The sequence below is a fragment of the Triturus cristatus genome, chromosome 1_2 (assembly GCF_964204655.1).
Source record: "Triturus cristatus chromosome 1_2, aTriCri1.1, whole genome shotgun sequence".
NCBI classification, from domain to species: domain Eukaryota; kingdom Metazoa; phylum Chordata; class Amphibia; order Caudata; family Salamandridae; genus Triturus; species Triturus cristatus.
Genome location: NC_140580.1, coordinates 226,043,193 through 226,063,108, shown reverse-complemented (window position 1 = coordinate 226,063,108; position 19,916 = coordinate 226,043,193). Strand labels below are relative to the sequence as shown.

Sequence of the window (19,916 nt, the reverse complement as noted above, 5' to 3'; positions counted from 1 at the left end):
ATAACCCATGGAACCAGAAGTAGCAAGACAGTGCCATGGAAACTAAAGGCAAGTTAAGGTTGCACGTGCTGTCCCAAATTGACGCCCATGTGATGCACTGCAATAGGTCTTGCATTTTGGAAACTTTGACCAATCGGTATTGTAATGACAATGCCTTTTATTATTGCAGGTTTTATTTTGTTACACAAATAAGAGGCATTGTCATTTTCAATGCCAAGAGCTCAAAATCTCGCAATTGCGAGACCTATTGCACAGCAAATGCTTGTACTAATTGTATTCTCCTGTATGGGTGTTTTTACAGGTTATGATGCTGAAGTAAGCAGCTGTTTTTGAGCAATTTTACTACACTAAGTTTCACTTAGGGTGTTTACTTTAGTTTGGGGATCCGATTCGTCGGTGTTCTTTAGGTCTCGCCTGCTTTCTTCCAATGACCTTAGGGTCATGAATAATTTTTTTTTAGCTGCACTTTTTCACATCACAACTTTCTGATTTTCCTAGGTTCACACTTAGTATGGATGGTTCCTCCTCTGATGTGGTTTCTACTCTGTGCTTTTCTTCACGTTGGACTCTGGTTCCAAGTTCACTTCATCTTTCTCTCTAACGTTCTTGTCTTACCTTTCAAAAAACTAAATTTCTTTAATTAGTAGTTTCTAAATATGTTTTCTGTTGTATGAAATTACAGCCCTGAAGAAGCCCTTCTGAAGGGTGAAACGTGTTGGCTGTTTCCACATTTGTACAAAGGATTTTGAAAAATAAAAAGACTTGCAACATAAACCAACGCCTGCTAAATGAACTTCCTTTTTTGTGTACTGTACTATTGATGATCTTGTGTATTGCCTCTCATCAGCTTTTTCTTCTGTATTCATTTGTGGTCATGTGGCAGCTGGCCATATGAGGTGGGCAATACAAGTGTAAATTACTCTAGTTACTAGCCTGGGTAGTGCAGTTGCTGTTTACCCTGCCTTTTGCTTTTGTTGATATGACACCGAAGTACAGTTGTTGGTTGACCTCTACAACAGATCTTGGATGGTCAAGACGGTCTGCTCAGCGTACAACATAATCCTGCTCTTACAGGTAAATAAAAAAAGGACCCTGCTCTAAACGACATGTGAGCCTTAGGCTGTGACAGTCCAAAAGCCCATGGGTGAACTGTATGAAGGCTCCTCAGAAGGGCTGCTAAGGGCACATTTTATCCTGTAAATGTGACTTTGTTTTTTTCTCTATCTTTCTTCACAGTGACCATGGAGGTGTGCAAGGACGGTGGTCTGATGCATGAACTAGAGCCACGAGTAAAAAATGGGCTACTAAAAAGGAAGTCTTCAGCGCCTAAAAAAGGACCAGCTACAAAGAAATTATCTGCGCTAAGGCCAATAATAGGCGTGTTTTTACAAAAGTTGTTAAAAGAACCCTCAGATTTTATGGTCTGAAACCGAAAGGGCCTCCATCATATACTACGGCTGTATAAAGGGTTGTGTAGAAGTTATGGGGCCCGTGTGAGTGTCTGTGCCTAATGTAAGCATTTTGTACAGGCTACTTCTTTTTTTTTCTAATATATATATTTATGTTTACATCCTAGAAACACCTCAAATGTTCTCTGGAGAAGCACCGTGTAAGGCCAAGAGGACGACGGTCCCTTTAAGCAACATCACAAAGAGCCTGCAGAACATCCCTCTTAAAGGAAAAGGTGTGAGTAGGTATGTGCGCCGGGACAAATTATGCTCTATGCACTTATTCCCCCCCCCCCCCCCCCCCCGAGGCCCAACACTACAGTGACAATTCAAGTCAAGCCACCATCCAAAGCGTTGAACACTCCTACCTAGATGCTATTTCTGCAAGAATTTGGAGACCCTAAAGGATGCGTGCTTACAGTCTCAGAAACCACTCGGCAGGGTTTGTGTAAAAGTGGTGTATTGTATATGCAGCATCCCCAAAAGTGAACCAGTTATCCTTAAAATGTAGTAAGAAGAAACAGGAGGTCCCAGAGCCGCAAACAGCTTCTTTAGACCTCTCTTTAAAAACGACTGTTAAACCGCAGAATTGCCCCATCACCCCGCAGACATCTAAATGTTCAGAGGCTACGACGTCTAATGTAGAAGATCTGAAACAGCTCCAGATCCCAAAAGTGAAACGTCTCTAAAGAAAAAACCTTAAGAAGAAGCAGGTGATCACGGAGTTACAATTAGATCTAGTAGCCAGAGCCTTAAACAAGACGTTGAAATCGCAAAAGATGTCCCGTACTCAGAAGCACTCTAGAGGTTCAAAGAATGTTATGGCCTATGTAGACGCGCTCCCCATAGGGTCAACCTCAAAACCAACTATAAACAGTCCTTAGGGACACCCCGATTGAAAATGAATAGCCCTTAGAGGTTCATTATACTGAGTGCATAGGGTTTCTCAAGAACCTGGCAGGGTTAGTGGAGAGTATTGATACACACACAGAAGCCGTGAACAATGGTCCTTCTAATATAGACATTGGAGGGTTACAGACACATGTTAGACATACACCTGACCACCATCCCAACGATTCCTACACCACTGAGGCCCTTGATTGTTTTGACCAACATTTAAACTCCTGTTACCCTATGTCTCCTATCACACTGCTAGGAGCATATGACCCAACCATCCCAGCGTCAGGTGTAACCCCCCAAATCAAAGCTTGGAAGTCATACCTAGTGGAACGGTCCTGAGGCACCCCAGTCAGTTCGCACTGGGACCCTCTTTCTTTAATCCAGCCGTGTCCTGCAGTGCAGAATGGGGTTGATGAGGTTAGCTTGAGTGTGGACCCTCGGATGCTTCAGGGTAATATACAACACCGCCCTATATTCATCCCGGATACCCCCAATATGATTCTCTAAATCTGAAAGCTGAAATAGGAGCTCATATCAAAGAAAAACAGCTGGCGGTTGGAAAACTAATGATACTTCAAAGGGTTGATCTGTGTAAAAACATGGCCCTACAAAGTTGTCAAGCAGCAGCGACAGACAAAGGTGTTATGCTGGCATGACTAGACCCACAACGTCTCCTAAAGAACCCCTATTCCACAGTTATTAATAAACCTACACACAATTCAAAATATAACAATTAGGTCTACACTGTACTGACTAAATCCCACCAATGCTCACGCTGTCGCAGAGCGAAAAGTACCTAGAGCCCCTCAAACAAAGTCTTAAAGTACCTCACCCAGACAGAAACATATAAATCAATACCTAATAGACATCAATACATAAGTTCAGAAGAGAACGGCCCCAGGGTAGGCAGACTGAAGCGGTCATGGGGTAAAGCTGCAATACTCCAACACCCTGAACACACATAAGGCCCATATGTAGGGTCTGTAGCAGAGGCCTGTGCTCCTTCAAGTAGAGGCGCTGATATGCTTCAAAGCTCTTTTGAGGTCAAGCAGATGATTTCTCCTCTTTAGAGGTATGTGGTAGAGAGAAAAAGGCTGGTAAAAGTGATCTTTTGTCCAAAATGAATTGGTGACACCATTTTTAGAAGGAAGGCAGTAAGAGTTCTAAGCACCACTTTTTCTTGAAAGAAAGTGATATTGGGAAGTTGTACCTGCACTACACTAACATAACACGCACAAATGGTTGCAATGAGGAAAACAAACAGACTTGACTGTTAAAAAACTTAAGGGACAAATGTACATCAGTTCAAATGGCGTGCACTTAAGAAATGTGAAGACCAAACTAAGGTCCCATGTAGCACTGCAACGGGTTTCGAAGGAAACATGTGATTTGAAAAGAGAAAGCTGATACAGCAAACAAAAAAAGGTTGAAAGGATGACATGTATATTTTAACAGAGTCCACTGGAAGGCTTTGATGGGCTGCCCACCAACACAAACAACAGTGAACTGCTTCCCTTCCTGTACAGCTCCGCCTGGTAGCTGCTGCCCCTGACCCTTGCAGGTCTGTGAGTTCAAGGCCCTCCTCCAACCACAGGCATCCGCCTGCCCCTCATCCCTGGTGGTCCAGTGAGGAGCATCTCTGCTCTGCTGCTGACCTGCCCTCTCTCTTCTTTCTGCCTCTTTCTCTTCTGATCTCTTACCTTCCTTTAATCTTTTCTGCTTCTCTGCCACTTTCTTTTACTTTTTCCTCTCTGTGTCCCCGCCACTGCTCGCCCCCTGTGGCCTGGCCGCCCTTCAACACCGATTTCCTGTTTCCCACTTTCCCGCCTCCCAACTGTCCAGCCCTCCCCTCACATTACTTAATGGTGCACAGCGGATGTGCCAAAGGCAAGCCCATCTGTGCCTGGACCACACCCAGCGCCACGGACACTGGTCCTTAAGACCATCCACCGCTACAACGCAAGCAGCCTCCATGCCTGCAACACTGGATGCCACTCCGCCTGCCATCTCGTGTCACTGAAGATCACCCAAGGCCCGTTTACTTGCCACAACTACACCTTCCCTAGCCTCCACACACCAGACCCACCAACCGCACGATCCTCAAGAACAGGACACGACCACCTTAGAGGCCTCATGCTCAACACCAGCTCCCTCAAAAGACACATCATGGAGATCTGAGACCTGCTCGACTCCATTCTCCTGAGTTCTCCTTCACAGAAACCTGGGTGAACTCCAGCTCAGTCCCAGACATTGCAACCGTCAATCCCTGATGGATACAAAATCATCCATAAGGACCACGTCAACCGACCGGGAGAAGGCATCGCCATTGTACACAAAGACACTCTCCGCCTCACAACCAGCTCTGACGACCACTCACCCTACATGAAGCACCTCCACTTACAGATCCAGACCAACCCGAATGCCACCCTCCACAGCACCCTCGTCTACAGACCTCCCAGATCCCGCCCACTTTCAGCAAAGCCATAACAGACTTTATCAATCACCACGCTCTTACCTCAACGGGCTACATCCTCCTTAGCAACCTCAATTTCCACCTGGACAATCTCGAAGACCACAACACCTCGTCCCTACTGGAGGACTTTGCGACCATCGGACTCAAACAACTGATCACAACGCCAACCCACTCAGCAGGACACACACTCGACCCCATCTTCTCCGACACCATGCCCACCGCAATCCTCACAGAAGCTAGAACAAGGTGAGCGAAGACCAGCTCACCACCTCCCTCAGCAAGACTCCACCACAGACATCCACAAACGCCAATGCCTCAGCAAACAACCTGGATCTCGAACTGCGCCAACACACTTTCCCCATCAGCAAACCCTCAGGCAAGCAGCCCTCCAAGAAAGCTAGCTGATTCTCCCCCCACCCTCCAAGAGTCCAGGCGCACTTGCAGACAGCTCGAGAAAAGATGGAGAAGCAGCAAGATCACAGCAGACCACACAGCCTTCAAATCCACAGTCACCACACACCACTGCCTCATTAGAACAAAGAAAGCAGCCACCCAGGAATTCATAAACGCCAACGCACACAACAGCAAAGAACTCTTTGCATTGTCAAAGAATTCACTAAACCCAACTGACATCCCCCATCTCAAGACCTCTGCGACAACCTCTCCACCTTCTTCCACTGAAAGATCAAGGAGATCTATGACAGCTTCGCAACCCAAGACTCACCTACCCAACCAGCAGGCACCACACCCAATGCCTCCAGCCCCCAGCAGACCTTGACCAACTCGACTAGCCTCACCTCGGACGACACCCTCACGATCATGAAGAGCATCCACTCTGGAGCCCCCTCTATCTCTGCCCTCACCACATCTTCAACAGAGCCGGCACCTCCATCGCACCCAAACTCTGCCACACCATCAACTGCTCCATTGAGTCCGCAACCTTCCAAGAAGACTGGAAGCACACAGAGATCAACTCCCTGCTGAAGAAACCTTCTGCTGACCCGACGGACGTCAAGAACTACAGACTCATTTCTCTGCTCCACTTGCCAGTCAAAATCATTGAGAAAGCCATCAACGCCCAACTCTTCGAGTTAATCGAAACTAGCAACATCCAGGACCTCTCCCATTCGGGCTTCAGAAGCAACCATAGCACCGAGACTGCTCTCCTCACTGCTACAGACTACATCCGCACACTCCTCGACCGAGGAAAGACTGCAGCTCTCATCTTCCTGGACCTCTTGGCTGCTTTGCAAACGGTCTCCCACAACACCCTCTACACAAGACTCCACGATGCCGGCATTCACGACAAAGCCATTGAATGGATCCACTCGTTCCACACCGGCTGAACGCAGAAAGTCAGACTCCCACCGTTCAACTCAGAACCCACAGAGATCAGCTGCGGAGTGCTTCAGGGATGCTCCTTGAGCCCCACCCTGGTCAACATCTACACAGCCCCACTTGCAGCCATCGTCAGAAGCCATGGACTCAACATATTCTCTTATGCCAATGACACCAAGCTGATTCTCTCCCTCACAGATGAACTTGCAGCCACCAAGAGCAACTTCCACAACAGGATGAAGGCAGTTGCAACCTGGATGAAGGACAGCTGCCTTAAGCTTAACTCAGACAAGACCAAAATCTTCATCCTGGATCCCCCCCCCACACCCAAGGACCACGCACAAAACATCTGCATCATCCTGGACTCCTCGCTCTCAATGAACCGCCAAGCCGAATCAACGCAGTTTTGCGATCCTGCTTCCACATGTTCCGTCTCCTTTGTAAGATCTTCAAGTGGATCCCAACAGAGTCCAGGAAAACAGTCACCCATACGCTCGTCAGCAGCAAATTCAACTATGGAAACACACTCTACACAGGCACCACCCAGGAACTAAAAAAGAAAAACTGCAGACCGTCCAGAACGCCTCCGTCAGACTCATCCTGAACAGCCCACGCTGCAACCACATCATGTGTATGGTTGTTAGCTGCTTTTCAGAAGCATTACCTTCAGGTTTAACACGCTGTTTCCAAAAATATATACATTTCTAAAAGTATTTTAACCATGACGGCAGTGCTCCTTTATTATGCTATGTGCAATCGAGCTGCTTTACATATTATTTGCAATAATGATTACAGTGGATTTATGTTTATCATCTTCTGGATCAAAAAGAGCAATTACCAAGTGGAGGGCGCCCCGCTACATGTCATCACAGATAATATTCCCAGCCCTGGGCTTTCAGGTGACAACATAATGTATTCTGAGTGTTGTATACTTTAGTTGAACTAATAAAACACACACACAATATAATACTGATTTGTAGTGTTATAAACCGACTGGAAATAAAATCCGTGATGCCAAGGAGCAAGGTGGCCACCCAAACTGGTGGTAATGTGTCTTATGTTTAAAATAATAAATACTGCGAACAATACAGCCAATTTATGGTAATCCATGAGTGAGCACGTAAAATCATGTATGAGTGGAGTTTGCTGGATGGGCTTAAACACAGGGAGATTTGGTAACTATAGTAAGATCAGAAGAAGGGTTGATTTGAGAAATTATTAGCGCTAATGTATATACTGAACATAGACTTGTTCACTCCAATTACTGCTATCAGGTTTGTGTCAAATTACAAGCCAAGTGTCTTCTCCTATCAGTTCCCTAAAACAATTCCACCAAGAGCAAAGAAAACACTACATGTTACATCCTAGTACAAATACGTATAAAAAGCTACTATTGCATGGATGTTTATCACGAAATGTTAATTACAGTTCAAAAAAATTCAGCACACTCAAACTCTTATATGATCTTGCAAATAATCAATCATGCAACATTAAGGCATGGCAACACCGGTGTTAAGACCCCACAGCCTATCAGATTTCTTGGTACGTCTGTTGACCTACCTGCTGAGGTAGTTCGCTGATAAGGTACTGTGCAAACTTTTGCAATTGATCCCTCTGCAGTCGAGACAAGGACTCAGAAACTGGTGCTCGCAGGCACACTGCAGACGCCTTAGAGGTCAGGTAAAAAAGAAACAACAAAACATTGTAAAAAAAAAAATAAAATAAAATAACAGAAAGTAAAATACAAGTACAGACCATTTAATTGTATTTAAAGTATGTCTTTCTTATTGTACTGGGGTATTTTTGTGGACCTCCGTTGGAGTTCCATAACAAATAAAAAATTGAATACAGACCACAATTGCTTTTAATGTTTTTTTTTTCGCACAAACCTTCAAAAGCTTAAGAAAAATATTCAAGCCAGTGGTAACGCAAGACCTCCCACGTCACATGTATTTTGTAGAAGATACTTATTAAAAGACATTTGAATATTCAGTAGAATTATATTTAAGTTTTTATATTATACCATGACATGTTGCCTAGTAGCTACTGCAGAGCACGAGCTGTTAATGAAATAAAATGCCACCAGTACTGACGGATGCTCCAAGCAAGATGAAGCAATTGAAGATAAATGGTTCAGAGGTCAGACAAAGGGTGATTCGCCTGCCTGAATCAAAAAAATGTAGGCTTAGAGTTCAGGACAGTGGGCGTTGGTACCCATTCAGGAAACGATATGCTGAAATCATCAATGTAAAGAACCTGTTGGGGCTGGCTTTAGACTAACTACTCCAGGAGCAAGGACACAGGACTTTCCTCATAAGGGTTTTCTTACATCTTTATTTCTGTGATTTTGTCACAACATTGCTGCTGCTTCAGAAAATACAGTAATATCTGTTCTCACCAGTACAGAGATTAAATATTGTTGACATTTTCATATAGCAGAGTTATCAATGACGCGCCTCGCACCGGCCCGAGGATCAACTCGGGCCTAGTCCGTGGCACGCAGGTACCTGAGGGGGTGGTTACTGTCCTGATTTTGCGGTCTTTCCCGACCTCTTGCATCGTGGGGCATCGTGGGCTGCAGGCCAGTGAGCTGAGGCTCTCTGATGGCGTCCGTCTAATTGCAGCCGCACCCCAGTACTTCACAGGTCTTTAAAAGACCATTTACTCGTTAATGAGGCTTTTGTTGTGTTTTCACCCCTTCCTACAGCCACTCTGCCTATGGCTGGAAGACTTAGCGCCCCCCCCCCCCCGAAATCTGTGGCCTTGACCTTCGCCGAGCTGCGCTGGCCTCGGGCAGGACACTAGTACTGTGAGACTTGCCTGGGTCCTAGCGGCGAGGTGCACCTGAACTGCCCCCCAGTCTATCCTCAGGGGCCAGCTTTGTCCACCAAAAGTCAAGGACCCGGGACCGGATCGGACTCAGGTCAACCTACATGAGCAATTGGCAGTAATAGGCAGCTTGGGAGGGCCATTCTATCGTCTACAGGGTCGATGGAGTCTGTTGGTGTACTGTCGGACTTGGGGCGCCTGCGAGACGCTCCTTTGGAGAGGGGGTAATTTGAAGTGCAGGGGCCCTGTTTTTGCGCAATACTTGCAGTTGTACTCTTTGTTGGGGCGCATCCCTCTCAGGTCCCCCTTTCCATTCTTCACTTAACTGCCTTACTCTGCTCTCGTCTCCCCTCTCGCTTTCTTTCCTATGGTTCCAGCTGGAAGTATTACTGAATACCACCACATCACCAAATACTTACAATTTCAGTTAGGGTTAGATTTCCTGATGTTGGGATGGGTTGCATCAGGGTAGGATGGTGTGCAGGAGTATCAAGAGGAGGTCTTGAGGTTTTCTTGAAAACATTTTAGCCACAATTTTTGTCCTATTTCATCCTCTTCATGCAGCATTCTCCTCCTACTATCTAGGGCATGCTGAGTGAAGCTTGCAGATATGATTCAGAGAGATGGGGTGCTGCACTGTATCACAAGGCCCAATTCGATCTTAACAACACATCAGCGCTCTCTATCCACGTAACATGGTAACCACAAAAGACATCTAGGTCTTACAACAAGGTTGTCTGGGTTTACTGGGAGCAATGCTTACAGTTTTTGAGGATAGGTCTTTTTGTGAATATGCTTGGGATTTTTTAAGCACTAGGGAATTATTTTCTATGCCTTGGAGACCTCACTGGAGCAATGACTGCACATCTAAAACATTTAGAGCTATCTCAAGGTAGAGGTGTGGGTGGATAGACAGAGCCGATACTGTGATATGGAAGAAGAACAGAACTGCTGACAAATTTAAGTGATGCATGCTCAAGTTTCTCGGACTAATGAGCAAAACGTAGGCTGGTCACATGAGCTCTTCAACATTCATTACTTTTGGGGCAATCTGACATCCCAGGCATTCCAGCACTTCATCAGCGGTACACCCCCAGCATCGATCCCTCTTGTACCCTCCGACTCTGGTTCAAAAGCCCAAAGAGGAATAGCTTTAAAAGTTTTTATCTGAGTGAAGAACTTTGTATTTCTGGTAGTGAAATGTATAGTCGAAAATCTATGGTGCTGTACCCATACGCCATCATGATGAAGACTGGGCTAGCAAATTCTCCCTGAAAGTAAGGTTGTAGGGTGTATCATTGGTGCTAGTGGTCCCCCATTCCCTATGAGTTCCACTGAGCAGGGCTACCTCTCTTTGCCCTACATAAAGCAATTTTAAATCCAAGTGTACATGGTCTGGTTTGGATTCACATATATTTCAATGACGCAAGTAGGCATCTCTATGTTCATCTTCCCAGGATCAAGCTAGTTCCATTAGGCCACCCTGTAGCTTTAAATCTGCAATGCCTGAATAAACAACTGTGGCCAATGGCAAGGCCACTGCTACACACCTAAACACATGAAAAGGGCTGTCTACACATCCCTTGCATTTTGTGTTCTAATTGGCTGATGAAGCAAGAACTCAACAACAGTTTCTGGAGGACTGTGGACAATATGAGATTGATACTACCCCAAAGTAAACCAGAGTGGAAGTAAACATTTTGTGGTTTGGTAGAACTGGAAAACACAGAACTTTTGAATTATTGGTTTCATTCATAGACTTTGGGACAACTCTGAATCTGAGCAGTCAGTTAGCTTATGCTTAGTTAGCACCATTTTTATTATAGGCTGGCCCAGCAACTCAGTCTAAAGTCCACCTTTTTTAGGAAGCTCTGCAAAAGCTGAGGAAAAGTCTTTTACGCCAAAGAAACCTGAAAGAAGAATGGGACTCTATCTGGCATGTAGGGAACCTGACCTAATTCAACCCATTCTCAGTTAAGCTGTCCTCAGTGCTATTGTGACCTGCAAAGGATCCCAAGACCGAAGACATGCAACTGCTGCCTAGCCAACCCACACAAATACTGGATCTGTTGGACACCGTACCATGTTCAAAGAAAATCTTCTGAAGTGGCACATTGATACTGCCTGGTCTTCCATTTGTACAACTCGCCAAAGTTTCCATGTTCCTTTTCATCATGAATCAGCCATACTCACCCTCACCAACTAAAGCATTGATCATATGTGAATGGTCTCCTCAATAATTCAGTGGACCAAAACATTGTGAAAACAAATATCTCCTTTAAAGGTTCAGACATTTCACTGTATATTTTCATAGTTATCATTGTTAAACCAGCCCTACAAAATCTGAGCCACAGTTTATAATAGGCATTATCTCAATCTACATTCAATGATTGCATGTATACCATCGAAGACAACATGTACACTTGTCCAGCCATTTCACCAAGAACCTTAACTAAGCCAGTTTAACAATCCCATCAAGAGTTCTGGTATCCAATTCATGTGCTCCTCTTGCACTCTGAACTCTCCTGATGACAGAATCACCGTATTTCCTATCTTTACAGAGGCTGTACCCATAGGCACTAAGTGATAGGACAACATGCCTTCTTTCCTCTTGCATGCATAGGAGATGGGAATGGGTCTTCCAGTGCTGGCTGTCCGAGAGGAGCAACAGGAAATTTGGAGGTTAAACTACCAGTAACATAAATATCTGCAGCCACGAATTGACTGAGTAAGTACTGTAATGTTTATTTCTTGGTATGCAGAACTGGAATACGTTGTTTTCCTAACAGTCTGCTTTAGATATGATTGTTTCTGCTTTAAAACTAATGTATTTCTGTTTTCCTATGGCAGTTTCCGGGGAGCAAGAGTCAAAGGAGATTCAAAAAATCCTCTTAACTATACATGCTAGTGATACGTTGAGTTTTTACTGTGTATTGCTAAAGTACTGCTAATTCCCTATATTATTTTAGCTCCTTTGCTGTTAGCTGCCAGTCAAACCTCGGGGGTGAGCCTAAAGCAGCTTTTACCTTCATAGTGGAGGATCAGTTCACCCTATGATGTAACGGTGTTTTACATCAACCCCAAGTGTGTCTCACTGTTTGCTAAGGTGATCCAGCAAACAATAAGGCATGACCTATTTTAGGGACATACTTTTGTCACTGTAGGAAAAGAATGGCAAGAAAATAGTACTGGAACTGTGATGGGGATAACTGGTTAAGGAACTCCATTGCAATAACTAATAATCTCTGAGGAGATACTGTGTCGAGGCCCTGAAAGATCATATTCAAGGAATGTGTCCAGAATGTCTTGGGTGTCTCATCAACTCAGGACACACTACAACACATTGTTTCTTTTCTGCTAGTAACACCTAACCCTGTTCCAGAAAGCTCTTTACAGAATCAGGACAAAATATTTCATTCACTAATGAGAAAATCATATGTCGGGATAGGTGAAGCTTTAGGGATTCCTTAGGGAACAGCCATGAAGCAGAATAAGAGGAACTAGCCAGATGCCAACACTTCAGGCAACAATCATAATCCTTACAACTTTCAGCTGTGGGTAGTCCACTTCCTAGAAACAACCCTACAACAAGCATGAATAAAAGGTAGCTATTAAAGAAAATAGTGCACGATAAAACTTCCACACAAAAAAACAGAAAAAACACACTCACCTTCAGTAACACCGTTTCTGGTAGGCACTTTAACCACAGATTCCACACGCATAGAATATTCCCAGGGCATCACACTGAGCCAGGAGATTGTTTCAGCAATACTTGCTGGTAGGTGGTGCCGTTTGGCTCTACAGTAAGTCCACACACTAAATCTGAACAAACTGCAGGTAATTTGTGCCAGATATCTAACTTCAATCCTAATTACGCTTAGGAGCCCAAATTCACAGAACGGAGAAGTGAGAGGGCAGTGAGAAATCTGTGGTTAGACAATATTCATCAGAACGAGCATTCCTGCAGATAAGTAATTTGTTCTTCTGATGGATACTTCCACATGCAGATTCCTTACGTTTAAACTAGATACCCCAGTAGCACTTTCTAAGGTGGAGAGTCTGCGAAGTAGACTTAAATTAGGAATTCTTGCAGAACCAAGCAGACAAAATGGCCCTTTCATTGGACCTGGCTGTCAAGCCAAAAATGTTTTGTTAATGTGTCAGGTGACCCCCATATTGCAGCCTGTCAAATATCCACAACCAGCACCCCTATTGCCAATGCAGTCATAGCAGCCTTGGCCCGGCTACAAAGAGTACGCACTCCTTATGGGGGGTACGTTCTTAGCCAGCACTTAGTAGATCTTAATGACCATGATTATACTCCTGCTTTTGCTGGCCTTTCATGGTCCGAATGAACCTTAGAAAGAATTGACCACCTACATAATGGTCACTCATATGGTCAATGTAGAAACTTAAAGTTCTCTATGGTCAAGCTGGTGGCCCTCTTCCGAGAGGTGTGGTAGAGCATAAAATGTCAGCAGGGTGAATGATTGACCAACATGGAAGGGTGATACCACCTCTGCCTACATGGAAGCTGAAGTTCACAGCCCCAATTTGTCTAGGAAGAAAGTGTTGTAGGGAGGCTGCACAGAAAGCGCTTGTAGTTCACTCATGAGGCGCGCAGAAGAGATGGCGATAAGAAAGGATGTCTTCATCATCAAAAGCGACAAACTCTGCTGATTAGAGGGGCTGAGCATAGTTTAGACTCCCAAAGCAAAAGAGGCACTTTCTTCCACTGGTGGACCAGGTGAATCCAGGTCTCTCTTTGGTGGTGTGCCTAACCCACAGGCAATTTGTAAGTCTAAGTATAGCCTTTCACAAATGTAATGAGGGGAAAGTAGATTGTGTTGTGAGGGACATTAGGTATCCTCTTGGCCACATTGGGGAGGCAGCCAAGAGGACCTGATACTGATAATATTGACATTGGGGCAAAGGCTGATAGTCTGCTGTACAACTATTGTTTGCATCTTAATTATTTCATAATTTAACAAAGGCCTAATGCAGGCTATAACTGACATCCAATTTGATCCAGTACTGACACCAGCACAGAATGAACTGATGTGGATCATTACGCCAGATTGAAAATCTGGACCAGCTTCATTACGAGTCTCAGATCAGGTCCCCAAGGGGCTGTCTTGGATGAGGCCAGCTAGTAAAAGTCCTACTGGGGATCCCTGCAGGTGCATCGGGCCCGAAGGTACAAGAAAAGGAGACGTTATCATCTGGAAAATTTGAAGTATGGCCTTCTTGAAGGAAGTTATCTGCTGAGAGGATAACAACTTATGGGGCTGATCAGTACTCATTAACAAAGGAAATCATGCAATACAGCCTGAGTAAATTACGGTCTCCAAGTGTCTCATGTGTTAGACAGTAAAATTTGGCAAAGGTATGCAGAGGGGATCAAGTGACCACCCAGCAAATATCACCTACGGCAATGCCCCTGAGAACAGCAGTAGAAGCCACCAGACTCCTGGTGGAATGGGCACAAATGCCAGTCTTATGGCCAAAGATTAAGAAATATTAATGCAAACATGCGATGGTAATCTTGATCACCGCTTTGCCTTGCTTGGCTCCAGAGAAGTCCACAAACAGCTGATTATCTACTCGGTCCAGTCTTGTACGGAAAATGCAGTAGGAAGATAGATACACCTTTTGGCAGAAACAATGGGCAGGTATGAAGGATCAACACTGGTGGGTAACACAGTGAATGGAGGCCAGAAGGAAAGGACCTGCAACTTTCCGACCCAAAGGGCCCAAGTGATCATTAATAGAAATACAGTTTTAAGACTAAGCAGGCAAACTAAGCATCGGTTCAAACTGAGAAGCCATAAAAAAAGTTAATACCACATTTAAATCCCACTTCAGAATAAAGGATATGGGAAGAAGCACATAAAACTGTCATTTCTAGAAATAAAGAGCTAAGGGCGACCTTAATAAAGAGGGCTGATCAAGAAGACACACAAAGGCAGCAAGAACAGCCAAATCCCATTCACAGTGCCCTGTTGTGCAAGGGACTGAAAAACTAAATTCGAAAGGCAAGACAGGAAAGAGTTTGAAGCATGCAAACCCACTGCAATAATCAATTTTTGGACCAATGGTCAGCATAGACGGTCTTGTGGGCAGGTTTTCAGGCAGCCTGGATGATATCCTCTACCTGTGGGGGCAAGCAAAGGGTCTCCCGCCATTACTTACTCAATCTCTACATGTATAAATAAAGTGTGTCAGGGCAAGGGTGGAAAATCGGACCATTTTTGGGAGAAAGCAGCTCTATTCTGCGTGAGAAGACTCTAGAGATCGAATGCAGAGTTCCACCAGTCCAGCAGACCAAAATTATTTATGTAGGGACATCCCAATATGGAGAAGGTCATATCTTTCACTTCAGGATGCAGATCCCATTCAGGATCCTGCAATGAAAAGTGACTTAAGATGTACCTGGACACCACCAAGAAAATACCCTACTGCAGAGTCCCTCATCACAGGTGCAAGGATTCCCAACTTAAGGTCAGAGAGCCCAAATAGGTCAGTCTGTTGATGTAATCCAAGTGATGGCTTTGTCCGAAAGGATCATAACAACTCTCCCCAAAACTGATGCAAGAAAAGCCTTCAGGACAAATCCAAATATCATAACTTGAGAATACTGTTGTTCAGTCTTTGATCTGGCGTGTACTAAAGGTCTCTATCCATCTTTTCCGCCAAATCAGTGCCCCAAGTCAAAGAGGAGGCATTGATAAGAGTGGTCTGCAACTGCCAAGAACTTAAGGGATGACCTACTGCGGTCTGATGGGTGAAAAGGGATAGAGTGGAATGCAGTCTCAAGCGATCATCTCAGTGGTTGAGATTAATTCAAGCATTCCTTCTGTATTTTATTGTTTGTTCCAGTAGACGTTCTAAAAGTGCAAAATGTATGGCAAGAGCCCTGCACTCACTGTCTCACAGGGCTCCAGTAATAATACCTCAATGAAACGGACTAAGTAGGCCAAAATCGGTATGGGATTGCTTATGTTGCTGTCCAGAGGGGATACGGCCTATTAGTTAGGGCTAGGCTATTCTTACTTGAGCAGGACCAACAATAATTTCCATATTGCTGGTCTGTGTCCAGCGTAGTATGGCGGGTGACAAATGATGGACCAGAATGCAGCCCTGCACGATCACCAGTGTGAAGATTAATTCAAGCATTGCTTCCAGCACTTTGATGTTTGTTGCTGTATCTCTGTTAGGCATGTCTAAGTCAACAGAATCCTAGCCAAATAGCTCGCTCATTTGAGCGAATATCTAGCCTTTACTGAATGACTCTGCCAGGGGTTGGTCCTGGAACAAGGCTTTAACTTTTTTCTCTTGCCACTCGAATAATGTCCACTGACTGAGTTTTGTTGAAGTGGGTTGGGGAAGGGTAGTGTGATGCCACCTGGGCAGCGCTGAAAAGCTAATGATAGGGAAAAGATTGTCAGAAACAATCTAGCTCTGGGGGGATATTCACGAGGATAGGATTCTACACGAAGAACTATCCACCAGGAAAGCTAGAGCAGCATAGCTACTTAGACCACTGCTGTAGGAAGGTTTGGTGGTGCTATAGGACACAACTAAATCAATTGTGAGCAACTAGTTGAGATTAGAAGAGGCAAAGAAGATTCAATGAGCACAAGAGGGGGGTTGAACGGAAACCTCATTGACGAGACCGCAAGGTAGATTCCACTACAACAAATGTCAGAGACACAATCTGAACGCAATGCTTCACCTGTTCTCAAGAAGAGAAGATGGACATTCTTAGCCTGGCAAATGTGACAACACAACAAAGAATCATTCCTGTTCAGGTTGGCCTGGAAGTAGAGATATTTTAAGGCAGGGGTGCCCTCTCATGCCCATTTTTCTTTAACTAGTAATCAACATTTCAACAATTGACTGAGGCACTTTTTCTGGCGATTCTTGTTACAAAACAGAAAAACTGACAGCTGAAGTTCTGGAAACAGGAGCCACTTTCTGCTCTCAAAACTTACCTTAAAAGCACACGACGGTTCGTGTGGTGCTAGCAACATGTGTTCAATCTACGTACTGCGATGGGATTGCGGCGGCTGAAGTTCGGGCATACTATTGGGCTTTGCACCTTCTAGTGATAAACGACTGGTGGTATAGCTCTCCGGCAGATACGGCTTATGCAGTGGAGAGACTTTTCATGGTGGAAACCCCGCTGCTCCACCTCCTCTATAGTTCTTCTTCTTTGACAGAGCTCCCCCCAGCCTGTCGGACTGTCATTCAGATATGGAGGTGTGTAGTCCGCCAGATGGGTTGGTGAGGTAAGCTGACGTGTGCAACTCCTCTTTGGCAGGGTTCCCATCTACGGCCGGTCTCGTCCCTGGTGGAGTTCCGTCAGTGGGATGACATAAGGATCTCCATGTTGGGGGAACATAATGCAGGGGTCTACGCTCAAGACATTTCAGAAGCTGCAAGACGACTTCCAGCTTCATAAAACACAATTTCATAGATATCTGCAGCTCCGTCACGCAGTGTCTCCCTTTATCAGGGATCTCACCACTCTACCCGAGTTTCACCCGCTAGAGGGCCGGTTGCTTATGGGGGATTTGGGAGCCCATAAAATTAGGCAAGTATATCAAACAATCACTACTCACTCCACTACCACTATTCACAGGACTCGGGCGGCGAGGGAGGCGGATGTGCCCACACTGACCGATGATGACTGGGCCTTGGCCAGCCCTCAGTACTCCGCTGTCTCCACCCGGTACCGGTTGATCCAATTTAAGTACCTCCACAGGGCCTACTATACACGCTTACGCCTCTACAGGATGGGGGCTATCCAGTCTCCCATGTGTCTTCGCTGTGGCTCGGAGGAAGGGTCGTTTTTACACACGGTATGGAGCTGCGACGCGCTTCAACATTTCTGGTCTGGCATTAGGTCTAGCTTGGGGCGGGTCCTTGCATGGATCATCCCTGCCGATCCGCCACCGATTCTTCTCCATGGCACTGAGGACATTGGTGGGAACAGATACAAAAGACACTTGCTATTCCTGGGTTTCACACTTGGCAAGCGGGACACTGCACAACACTGGAAGGTGGCGTCCCCACCTAGTATAGGTAATTGGAATAAAGCAATGGATAGATGCCTGTCGGCTGAAGTGGCGGTGTTTCAGGCACGGGGTTGTCTGCAAAAGCATGGGGAAATTTGGGCGGGCTGGGCACATACCGAGGCATTGACCTGTTGCTCTTGGGGCCTCCGGTCTCCCGGGTCCCAGTGGACAGACTTGTAGTGAGCAACTCACCAGTTTAATGCAACGGGGTGGCGCGTGTGCGTGGAACATGGTTTTGTAATGTTACTCTAGGATGACTGCAGGGTGCGTGGTGCGGGGTTGGGGGTAGGGGTGGGGGGTTCTGGTCTGATGTTTTGCAGACCTTCCGGGGGTAATTATTGGGTGCCGAGAATTTCTACATTATGCCTGACACATGTATAATGCTTGCTGGTTTTGCTCCTTTGGTACCTTTGAAAACCAATAAAATTTGTTGTTAAAAAAAAAGCACACGAAGCACCATTAAGTCTCTGATGGAGGGGCAAAAGGGAGGAGAAAGGCAAAGGGAGCTACTCAGTGAGGGAACTCACAGCAGTTAAAGAAATTAGCAGGGTTGGTTTTTTATCCACTTTTTATTAAACCCCACAGTTTATGCAAAATAAAGGAGGAATGACCATTTCCCACCCCTCTCTGAAATCACTACATATACCATGATATGATGTAAGCTCACCAATTTGTAAAATTCCAAACAGCCCTAGGCCTGTATCACCGACCCACCATTGACATAGTCTTTTGCTGTAACCTTATCAAATGCATGACTATTTTTAAAAACCTACAAACACTGTGAATTAACTTTCCCCTCTATACATCTCACACAACACTTTGTCTTGCATGTATGTCACAATGTTGTTAATAATTGTTAAAAGAGGACCTTTAAAGTGGAGTCCACTAAAATTGTGCACACTTCCTGAAATGTGTAAATCCCTCCAGTTAACAGCAGTGGAGAGACACAGGCAACAAAAATAAAATAAAAAGCTTACAAGTGGATTGATGCAAAAAATAATAAGGTATTCTTTAATTTCAAGGTAGCTAGCACTTGTGCATTCAAACCTACATTGTGTATTCTGAAGAGACAGAGGGCTACTACATGAGCACACCACTTGGCACCAGCTCCACAAGTGCAGCTGCACGAGGTTATCCTGCAGCGGTCAAACATCACAGCAACGTTGTAGGCTCCTTTTGGTGGTGCCATTTGAGGTGGGATCACAGTGGCACTCAGATGAAATCCTGTTGGAGAGAAATGAGAGAACTGTACAAAATCCTTTTACCTAGAACTAAATTTCTAAAGGCCAGCACAGAACAGTTCTTTCTAAATGTCCCTTACCCACTTACTAAACAAGATGTTTGGTCCTCACAAGCTACTTTCCTTTAACCCTCACTTATATCTTCCTCAGTTCCTCCTGCCTAATCAGCAATATTTCTAAGGCTCACTTCCTGAGACCATGTTTAAAACCTGCACCATTATATCAGTTTGTCTCTAAAATATCTAGGATATGCATGTTACTTACTTAACAATAAGTGTTCTCCTGATCAGGATTCTCCACTAATTCACTGTTTGGAATGGAATACTCGCGGACTGCTCTGAAAAAGTAGCATCACCACCAAAAAGCATAGAGGGAGCAACATACTGCTAAAAGTTAACTCTTGCTTCAGACAGCTGCTGTGATAGGCAGATCACAAAATTGAATGTTAGCAAATATCACTACACCTATCCCATCACCGAACTCGGGTTCAAATTTGTATTGAAACACTAGTACCATTTATGTTGATAAAGGAAAAAACAATATTGCATGCTCATAGAGGAAAACAAAAGACAGTGAGTTGCCAACACCCTACACTTACACTTGTAAT

General features: G+C 44.9%; 1 protein-coding gene across 4 annotated transcripts in view; it reads right to left on the bottom strand.

Annotated features, from left to right (window-relative positions):
- ZSWIM8 (zinc finger SWIM-type containing 8) overlaps positions 1 to 19,916 on the bottom strand; it is a 2,297,361-nt gene that overhangs the window by 2,013,679 nt on the left and 263,766 nt on the right. For all 4 annotated transcript variants that reach the window (XM_085603517.1, XM_085603518.1, XM_085603514.1 and 1 more), the window contains exons 4-5: positions 19,120 to 19,292; positions 7,720 to 7,827 (exon numbers count right to left, since the gene is read on the bottom strand). In XM_085603517.1, coding sequence (XP_085459643.1) covers positions 7,720 to 7,827; positions 19,120 to 19,292 — 281 coding nt within the window. The remainder of the gene's footprint in view (positions 1 to 7,719; positions 7,828 to 19,119; positions 19,293 to 19,916) is intronic.